General features: G+C 37.6%; 1 protein-coding gene and 1 long non-coding RNA gene across 2 annotated transcripts; one reads left to right on the top strand and one right to left on the bottom strand.

Annotated features, from left to right (window-relative positions):
* Window positions 1–1897: 1897 nt before the first annotated feature.
* Window positions 1898–4429, bottom strand: LOC103709423 (pirin-like protein). Its single transcript, XM_008794744.4, has 7 exons — window positions 4012–4429; window positions 3888–3937; window positions 3736–3774; window positions 3610–3638; window positions 3438–3500; window positions 3205–3308; window positions 1898–2771 (listed from the first exon to the last, which is right to left on the bottom strand). Exons 1-7 carry the CDS (start codon window positions 4338–4340, stop codon window positions 2276–2278), a joined length of 1110 nt encoding a protein of 369 aa, XP_008792966.1. The 5' UTR covers window positions 4341–4429; the 3' UTR covers window positions 1898–2275.
* Window positions 4430–4993: 564 nt separating this feature from the next.
* LOC120111881 lies at window positions 4994–8668 on the top strand. Its single transcript, XR_005513287.1, has 3 exons — window positions 4994–5110; window positions 5416–7482; window positions 8151–8668. It is a non-coding gene; the product is annotated as an uncharacterized LOC120111881 (long non-coding RNA).
* The last annotated feature ends 1587 nt before the right edge of the window (window positions 8669–10255 follow it).

The raw sequence follows: 10255 nt of genomic DNA, 5'->3' as shown, positions 1-10255 counted from the left end.
CCGACCCGATTGCCACCCCTAGAGATGAGTTACATTATCAAGAGAGGAGAGGAACAAATGCAAGAAAAAGAAGCTAAATGGTTCCAAGCTAAGTGTTTGATAATCAAGACAGAAAATGTTAATGCTTGTAAGAAAAAGCAGTGAAAGAAAAAATCTTATCCAGACCAACAAGTAAGAGCATCCATGATTGATCTTTTTGTTACTCTAGCTCATGATTGATCTATAGGAACTGAATGCTTCTTAATTCTCCTTGTTCTCTAATCTGCTTCAAACTTGGCTTTATAATTTATCTCAATTGAATAAATTTTGGGCAGCTAAGCCTCCCTTCATCTCAAAAAAAATATATTTATATTTTTATTTCCTAAATATTTTGCTGATCTCTTTCTAAGTTTTCACATTTCATCTTTATGAGGACAGAACTAAGAAAACTACGATGATATCTAGATGGATGAATTTCTTGTTGAGAGAGCTAGATGCATGAATTTTGTATTTATATACACAAAATATGTTGTTGTCCTCTAAAGCAGAGAGGTCCATCTTTACAGGGTAGAAATAGGTTGACAATGCCCATTTACTGATTTACCTTATTCCAGCATTCCAATTCCTGCTTCTTGTCAAACAAAAGTTTAAGCTTTCAAGGGATTTTTTTTTTGGACCCCAAAGCCTTGGAAAGGAGACCTTTTTTTCGTGGTGAACCGACCCACGAGGAGAAAGTGGGGGAATGGCTGTCAAGGACCCAGAAGTGTCATAATGCTTTTGTTCCTGGATAGCTCCAGGTTATGAGGTTTCATAGCAGAGACAAGACTGTTGGAATTACAAAGATAAAAAAACATTCATCTGCTAGACCTATTAGAGCTTAAAATCCTCCAATTACATTTGGCAGCGTCTCTGTCAGATAAGCCATATCTACAGCGAGGCCAGCGGAGCTATAGATTGGATTGCATTTTTTGTAGCTGATTACTCCGGCATAGTGTTGTGGATCAATGGTGAGGCTGTGCCAGCTCTCTTTCGGAATAATTTGTTATTCGACTATTTTGGATATATTTATATCAGACTTGTATGATTTATCTATCCCATCAAAAAAAAAAAAATGCTGCAAAGTATTAGATTTCTCACATAGAACCAGTGAAACCTAGGAAGTATGTTTATCAAAATTAGAGTCTTTTTCTAGAATTAGATGTGTATGTAGAAAATTATTTAATTTCGTAAAAATAATTTTCCTAAAGTGGTCTACATAATCACATTTATTTTAGCCATTTAAGAAATTTTTATTAGGCTATTACAGATTTGGTAAATATTTCTTTATAGGGTTAATGTGGATTTAAGTATATATTTAGTTTTGTACATCCCTCATCCAGAAAAGACGAAAGACTAGAAGCCCTCTTTTAGTCAAAAAGATTTTTCTTTCACTATCTTTTCTTCTTGTGGGCAGGTTTGAAATCAGTGACATTATGGCAGGAGGTAAATAAATTATTTCCGCTATATATATATATATTGTATGGCTATCATTTTTCTTTCAGTGTACACTCAAATGGAGCTGCAAAAACCCGTGGCATCAAGATTAATTTTGTAAAGATTACTGCTAGTGTAATTTGGAAGATTGATCGAGTAGGCTTTTTGGCTGAGATTCATCTCATAGGCCAGGCCACAGGCAACTTACAAGAATGTGATTCTCAGCATGCATCAAGAAGAGCCAATTAGATGGTTGAATGGCATGTGGTCGATCACCTTGCAGATAAGAGATTTGTAGCATGGATGCATGCAAAAAAAAAAAAAAAGAAGATTGAATTGACCCTATCAACTTCTCCACTCTTTCCTAGATTGATGAAAGTCTTCATTTATTTTGACAAAGAAAAGGCTTGCAAAAGATTGAATTGTCCTGGAAAGAAAGACGAGATCCCTGTCAAATCATTTCAGGAGAACATGAAATTAAATCATGAAAACTTGAATTGTTACAGATAAATCTTTTCGACATCCTTACACACCTCAGAAAAGAGCAAGCTCCACCACTAAGAAACAAACCCCACTGAAAGAATTGACTACAGATCTCAGATATATCCTCTCACACATTTATGAAACCAAAAAAAAAAAAAAAGTTCATTTTAAAGGGGATAAAAAGAAGAGTGCAGAATCCCAAATCCATATGGCTCATGCAACTGCCACTGACCCTTGTAATTCTAAGTTGATCACCAAACAACATATAACACCACAAATGAAGTTCAGATTCTCCATCAAATCCAACAGTGTTGGTTCTTGTGCTGCATTCATGTTCTTATCAATGCAACAGCGGCTCAGACTTCCAATGCCTGGCCTTCTCAAACCCATTCCTCCCATAGTGATAGTCCTCCATGGCCTGTCGAATCTCAGCTTGTGTGTTCATAACAAATGGACCATACTGGACAACAGGCTCATTGAGCGGCTGCCCGGCGATCAGAACAAATCTTAGCTGCTTCGCCGACTTATTCCATACCCTCATCCCATCCCCAGGGCTCAGCACAAGGCAATGGTGGCTCGTTACTGGAGTCGAGTCCTCTCCTCCAAATATCCCCTCCCCTTCAATGATATACACAAAGGAATTCCAAGAATCTGGGATGGGCTGCTGCAACTGGGCACCTGGCTTCATTGTGAAATCCAAAAACATCGTCGGAGTTCGGGTGTAAACTGGAGATTGGACACCAAATGCTTCCCCTGCTATGATCTGAACTTCAACCCCATCCTTCTCAGCCATGCTTATGTTCTTGCTCAGTAGCTCCTGGTATCGTGGCTCAACCCTGAGATCGAAAAAGCCGTGTGGTTGAAATTCTCATATGAGGAAATTACAATTCTTTTGTTTTCGAAAGATCGAAAGAAAAAAAAAGAAGAATGCATATTGGCTCTGCACGTTAAAAAACGTCGATCTATCTCTTTAGAAAAGACTGACTCACATCAGAATATATAGCTTATATAGTTGCACATTGAAAATACAGAGATCCTTCAAATTACTTATGAGATTGTTCAGCTTGTTAAATAGTTTAACAAGCCTACTTACATACCACTATCATTTGTAAAAAAAATTTATTGTTCTTTTGTGTGTGTTTTTTTTGCAAATCATTATAAATAGTTTATGTAAACTCTTTTCTAATAAAGGTTGGGTGGCTTTGCCTCCCTCTTCATAAAAAAATAGAAAGAAAAAAAGAAGAATGCATTCAAGGTTGGGCTTGTTACATTTTATCCTTTGAGGAGAGATTGATCCAAAGCTGCAATCCCTTCTGGACTCCCTCCCGTGCAGGCATTTCTGAGTGAATAATACCCCTGCCGGCAGTCATCCACTGAAGAAGAGGAAGGAAATGATGAGTCCGATTATGAGCTACAGCAAATAAATTCAGGCTTTTTGATAGTGAAAAAGGCATGAATTTTCTTGTCTGAATTAGGTGAGATATGATCCTTATAAACCAGACCTGCACATCGCCAGTTGAGATGGTGCCCTTGTGCCCGGCAAAATCTTGATGAGTAAAGGCTCCCTGGATTTCATCACAGGCAACAATATATCAAACACCTCACAATCCATCTGTCCCCAAATTCTATAGACCAATTCACCAATTAATTCACAAAACCAAGTCAAATAAATACCTCAAGCATGTACGTCACGGTCTCAAATCCTGCAAACAGATCATAGAACATAGGCAATTTCTTTCAGTTAAGGATCGCACAACATATAAAGAGCTATTCTAAGGTACACAGGCTCAAAGAACAAACCTCTATGAGGATGATCAGGAAATCCGGCAGGAGGCGAAACTGTAACATGAAAAACAAAAAGAAGAGACAAGATTCCAATAGAAAATCAATCACCCAACAGAAATAAATTTAGAAATATATATATATAGATACAGATAGATATCAAAGTATACCTGAGAATTCATCTAGCAGAAGGAAAGGATCCAAGTTCCTTAATTCAGGCCTGAAGAATCCACAAGAAATCAATACCAAAGATGGAAAAGAAGAGACAAGATAGATTTTTTTTGTTTTTTTTACCTTCCAATGCTTCTTCTAACGTTTGCTCCTTCACCCTCTTTCTGGGACTCAGCGAGGACCCTCTTCGCCACGTATCTTGGCCTCTCAAAGCGTGGGATCTCATGGTCTCCTCCACCACCAACAGCAGCAGCGGCAGCAGAAGCACTTTGAGACATGATGAGGCTCTTGCTCTGGCTTCCAAGGTAAGAACTGGCTTTGGGACGGTTGGAGAGAGAAGAAGAAGAAGGGACGAAGGCTTGTTTAGCTGGGGAGGAATGGAACAAGAGGTTAGAATATATAGACGTGTACCAACCCCTCATCATGGGTCTGGCCATCACCATTAACATCATCGTGATTACAGGGATGATGGACGAATATTGAACGTAACGACGGCTTTCACACTTGATGGATTTCCCTTCCCCTTCTGGCAATTTTGCCTTCAAGCGTGCGATCCTCGACCATAAATAGATGACTCCTTTGATTCGCGTGAAGAGAAAGAGAGAAGTGGGATTGAAAAATTAAAAAAAAAAAAACATCTTAGAGTTTTTTAAAGAAAAAATTAGAAAAGTAGCTTTCTTATAAGTATAACATTTTTATATTTTATGAAAAAAACCTAATTTTTATTGATTAGAAATTCAAATAATTTGATTCATGCTCTTAGACTAGACTTTTAGGTAGAATAGTAAAAAAGAATTTATTAAAATTATTATAGATATTTTTCTATAATCAACTAAATGTATAAAAATTATTTTTTTGGGATCGACTTCTGAAAAAAAAATATTTAAAATAAGAAAAAAATTTCTGAGCCAAACGAGTCCTGAGAGATTTGTTTGGGATATAAAAATTGCGTTGGAATTGGTAAGGATTGGGGGGGAGTTTGACCTCTCAGATAAGAATGGAAGGTCAAAGAAGTATCCATAATTACGGGGGTTTGGGAAAGGGACATCCTATTCTATTGCTCCAATGGCGATGACATCACCATCATGTAATCATGATGCGAGCAGCTATTGGATTTTGGCTTGTGGGAAAATTAACGTAATCTAAGGGGGCAAATTGAGTAAGACGACCCTGTTATGTTTATCCAAAAATCTTTTCAGAGCTGGTCTAAGTCCCTTTTTTGGTACATACCTTCTCTCAGAAAAAAAAACTTGCTTATCTATATTACTTTTTATGATCTATACATGTTAAAGAGCTGAATGGTAAAAGGTTTTTTGTAATGCATGATCCTGATCAAAAAACAAGCCTGTTGACATATCTTAAAAAATTTAGAACCCAATCTCAATGCTTTATAGCTTATTCTGTACCTTCTGAGAGATTATTTTGAGTTTGTGGTTTGTATGCGGCTGCTAGGCAATGGGATTTTAAATTTGAAAAGTTTACAAACTGTTAATTGTTGATTTTCTTTTTTATCTATCTCTTTTCCAGGCTTCCACTTGAGGTTCTATTCACAAAATGGTGACTTTTTTCAATGAGCAAGGTAGGGAGCCAAATGTAATTTTAATGCACTGCAGCTGTATGAACATATTGCTGGTTGAGTTGTTAGGTGTGTATGATGATGTTTTGTTGATTCAATGAGCTACATATTGGTTTGTTGTATGATGATGTTTTGTTGATTCAATGTTTTGTTGATTCAATGATGTTTTGTTGTTAGCTGTTTGAACATATTGCTGGTTGAGTTGTTAGGTGTGTATGATGATGATGTTTTGTTGAGTTGTAGGAGGATCATCTGGCATGATGATGTCTCACATGTAAGAGAAACTTAATCCATGACCTCAGAGAGTAGGAACTAGTTGATGATTTTGCTATTAGTTTTACTTTCATGAGCACTTTGCTGGTTTTCTCCATTCTTCTCTTTCGCTGTATCATTTACACGCAAAGAAATCAACTAGGGAAGCTTATTTGGATGCTCTATGAGATCAGGTCTTGTATAAGAAAAGAGGAAAAAGAAGAGAAGAATCAAGACCGGAGGCATCCGTGAGCTCGTGCCTTTTCTTGCATCAAAACTTCCTAATTCAGCAGTAAAAATCTGATTGTTGGATTGTATACCCTTTACTTTGTGAGTTTAAACATCCAAGAGGTAGTTTTCTGAAGTTTATTAAGTTATGCATCCATGGCAATTATCGTTGAGAATGCTTATGAAGTCTTTGGTTCGTTTAATCTGTCATTATATGATTTGGAAATTACATGTTAAGAAATTCTATACCTTGGTGTTTTTGACTATTGGAAAAATTAAAATTGCTAACTTTTGTTTGTTGAATCCCAATTAAGAGGCTCCATAAGGAATTGTTTCGAGTAGGGATCTATGACAGTTGTAGATGTTTATTTGAATTGTTAATGTACTAAATGATGTAGGTTAGGTTATACTCTGGCCTTACGAGTGATAAATTTTGCTAAATGATTCCATAGTTAGATAACCATTGGAACACCTGAGGTTTCAGATTACATGAATCGAGTGGATTATGAATTTCATGGTCAAATAAATACTCAAAACATCTTAAACCACTATGACTCGGTATATGTGAGATTTATGTTAAAGCTAAAGTGTGTATTAACTCATGAACCATGAAGCTCCTAATTGCATACTCCATTCTCCTTTCTTGCTTGGGAATTTCAAGAAGCATGACCGAAGTCTGATAACAAAAATGATGATTAATATATAGATAGGGTGTAAACAGTGCTTTGTTTCAGAAGATAAGGTGTCTAAATTTGGTTGGTTTCGAGTAAAATCAACTGCTCATAGTTATGTCCTAGTTGTGAAAAAGTTCACTAGAATGATATACTTTTTCGTGTTCTGTTAAGAAACTTTAAATTGCATGATTGCAATTTCTTCTTTGGATCAGAATTCTCAGTCCCAGATATATTGTTGTTGCATATTTTATAGGCTCTAGCAGAAACAATGACTATTACACTTACAATTACAAGATAAGGTACTGACAACTTAACTACAACATAAAAAAGGAGGGAAGGAAAGATATTGTTTGCTTTCGTCTTTGCATACCATTAACTCTCAGTCTATTTGCATGTGAAGCACTCTTTCATCAGCAAGATTAGATAATAAGACTGCTCTCATGCTGCTACTCATTTTCCATCCTACGCTTATTTATCGGCTTTTACCTTTCGAGTCCAGTTTTCCTGTTATTGCTGATCTATCCAAAGCGGATTTTAAAATTCTGTTTTGGTAAGAATTTCACTATCCATTAACTGCGTATAGAAAGATACATAGTGATGATAACTGTGAGACCCTGGAACTGGGCCCGGTCCATTTGACCATCCCAAAGAAGAAGGAAGCCCTGTTTTAGGGCTTCTTCTCCTTCTCGTTGAGACCAGTTGAAGGGGAGCCGCAAACCCCCCGAGTCTCCTCTTCTTCCTCATGCAGCCGCCCAAGAGGGATGGAGGGGGGGGGGGGAGGGAGAGAGCCGAGAAGCCACGGCACGGGTTTCTTCCATTGCCGCTGGAGAGGAGGAGAATCGTCGGTCTTCATCGAAGGCTAAGGTAAGGGCTTCTAACTTTCCTCTCTCCTTCCGTGATGCAAGTTGTCATGGCTTTAAGCCGGCCATCGTCGGGATTTTTACCCAAAAACAGAAGAGCCTTGTTCGGGCATGTCTACTCGCCGCCGGCCTTGTGCGCCGCCGCCGGCCGCTGGGGGTGGTCGCACTTTCTTCGCCACCCCTTGCCGCCGAGGGGGCTGGCCACCACGGCCGCCCCTGAGTCCGACTGAGAAGGAAGGAAGCGCGGGTATGGGTCCCCTATTCCGCCAAAGAAAAGAGAAGAGGAGGAGAAAGAAAAAGAAAGGAGAAAGAAAAGGAAGGAAGAAGAAAGAAAAACGGGGAAAGAAAGAAGTCGGGAGAAGATTCTGGAGAAGAGAAGAAGAAAAGAAAAGAAAAAGAAAAGGGAAGGGAAGGAAAGAAAAGAAAAGAAAAGAAAATAAAAGAAAAAGAAAAGGAAGAAAAAGAAAGAAAAAGAAAAGAAATAAAGAAAGAAAAAATAAATAAATAAATAAAGGGAGAGGGTGGTTTACGGGTATGAACCCGAATCCGAACCCGAACCCGAATCCGGGGTGCTAGACACTTCGGCAGGGTCGACCCTGGGAGAATGTTAAAATTTAAGTTTTATATATATTATGATGAATTTTAAAAGAAAATATGATTTTTGGATATTAGGTTCTACGAGGAATTTGTGAGATTAATTGGATTTGTTGTGGATCGCGTTCAATGTAAGTAATAAACTGCCCTTTCTAGACTCTTCATTTATATAATATTATTTTTGCATCGAATAAATTGTTAATAAATTTATATGTGACTTATGAATTTTACGAGATGATGATTTGAATGAAAGATAGATAGATGAATTAGAACAATATTTTTCGGATATATTTACTGTTCTTGCATCGTATATGCATATTTAGATCGGATTATAATATATCTATTATGTTAACAAAAGAATTTTGATGTGCATTAGATTTAGAACTCTCAGCCTGACTATGTTCTGGACCCTTTCAATTGGGGGTTATGCATTGGCAATTCTGACCCCACCACAGGATATAAGTATGGTACTCTGGCCCACTCCGCAGGGTATAAGTACGATATTCTAGCCCACTCCGTAGGGTATAAGTGCAGTTCTGTTTCTAACCTAGCCACAGGGTATAAGTGTGGTCGTAGTTAAAGGCTGTTGAGTTGAATGTGATTTATTTCGAATCAGATTTATGATTATGTATATAGATATTTGAAAGATACAGATTTCAATGAATTTATGTTTGAAAAATGAATTGATTATGTTATTATATTGATTCATCGTAATTTGTATTTATATTTTATGTTATTATATGAATTGACTAGTTAAGGTGTTTATTACTTACTGGGCTGTCTAGCTCATTATACAATTTTTTATTGTTTTACAGATTCCGAGAACTAACCTATCGGTGTTTCAAAAATGGGAGAGCGACTAGAAGAATTGTAGCACAAGTTATCTTAGATTAGGGTTTATTTAAATTGATGTTTTATCTTAGAATATTGTTAGAAGTGTGAGACATTGCAAAGTTTTGTTATTTAAAGAACCAAGTTTTACATGCTAGTAATTTATCGTTCCGTTGCGTATCTAGAACTATGAGACTTAATAATTTGTGTTAGTCAACGGAATAAGATTACATTTATTTCAGCTGAATTATTTTGGATTTACATTTTTGAGATTTGGTTAAGATGCCTTGCATGCTCGTGGGGAGAGTTTCCTACGGGTGTGCGGTAGTTGGCGCGGACCCCGGCTCGCGATCTCGGGCCGAGGGGCGCGATAACTTTTATGGTATCAGAGCAGATCCGACCCATAACTTATGTGAACTAGGGAACACTGCAGCACGGATCTATTAGGGCTGACCACAGGCCAATCGTGGTGTTTGTGATTAGATTTGAATAGATATGAATCCTTAGCCTGACGAGGATGTCAGGGCTTGAAAGGAGGAGTACGTAAGGATTCGTGCGGGCGTGTGTTTAGTCCCACATCGGTTATTCGTTGGGTAGATCTTGGGTACTTATACAGGATCAAGGAACCTAAATAATACCTTCCGACTAGCTATTTTGGGTGAGGTCCTGGGTTGTTACAAATGGTATCGGAGCGGATCCGACCCATAATCTATATGGACTAGGGGACACTGCAGCACGGATCTATTGGGGCTGACCACGGGCCAATCGTGGTGTTTGTGATTAGATTTGAATAGATATGAACCCTTAGCCTGACGAGGACGTCAGGGCTTGAAAGGGGGAGTATGTGAGGATCCGTGCGGGCGTGTGTTTAGTCCCACATCGGTTATTCGCTGGGTAGATCTTGGGTACTTATACAGGATCAAGGAACCCAAATAATACCTTCCAGCTAGCCATTTTGGGTGAGGTCCTAGGTTGTTGCAATAACACAATGAAATCAAATGGATGATCTTTTGAAAAATCTGAACCAAAAGGTATGTAACACCATGCTCATATGATTTGCAATGATTAACAAAGATAGTTGTTTATTGTTATATAACATCCTTCACATTCTTGATTCAAGGTATATATGCACATCAAAACCCTTCATAAATTTTAAACTAGGAGCTTAGTTAAAAAGAATTTGTAGATTAAGCTTATTTGCCTTTAAACATCTAGAAATCTCAGTGAGATTATTTGTAGATTAAGCTTATTTGCCTTTAACATCTAGAAATCTTGATATGACCGATAAGAATTTATGTTGTTATTTTTACAAACTAGCAGGTTAACTAGCTTAGTTATATATCATTATGATG

Source organism: Phoenix dactylifera, chromosome 9, assembly GCF_009389715.1.
Source record: "Phoenix dactylifera cultivar Barhee BC4 chromosome 9, palm_55x_up_171113_PBpolish2nd_filt_p, whole genome shotgun sequence".
NCBI classification, from domain to species: domain Eukaryota; kingdom Viridiplantae; phylum Streptophyta; class Magnoliopsida; order Arecales; family Arecaceae; genus Phoenix; species Phoenix dactylifera.
The sequence above is the reverse complement of the archived record's forward strand: the minus strand, read 5'-3'. Positions and strand labels throughout refer to the sequence as shown.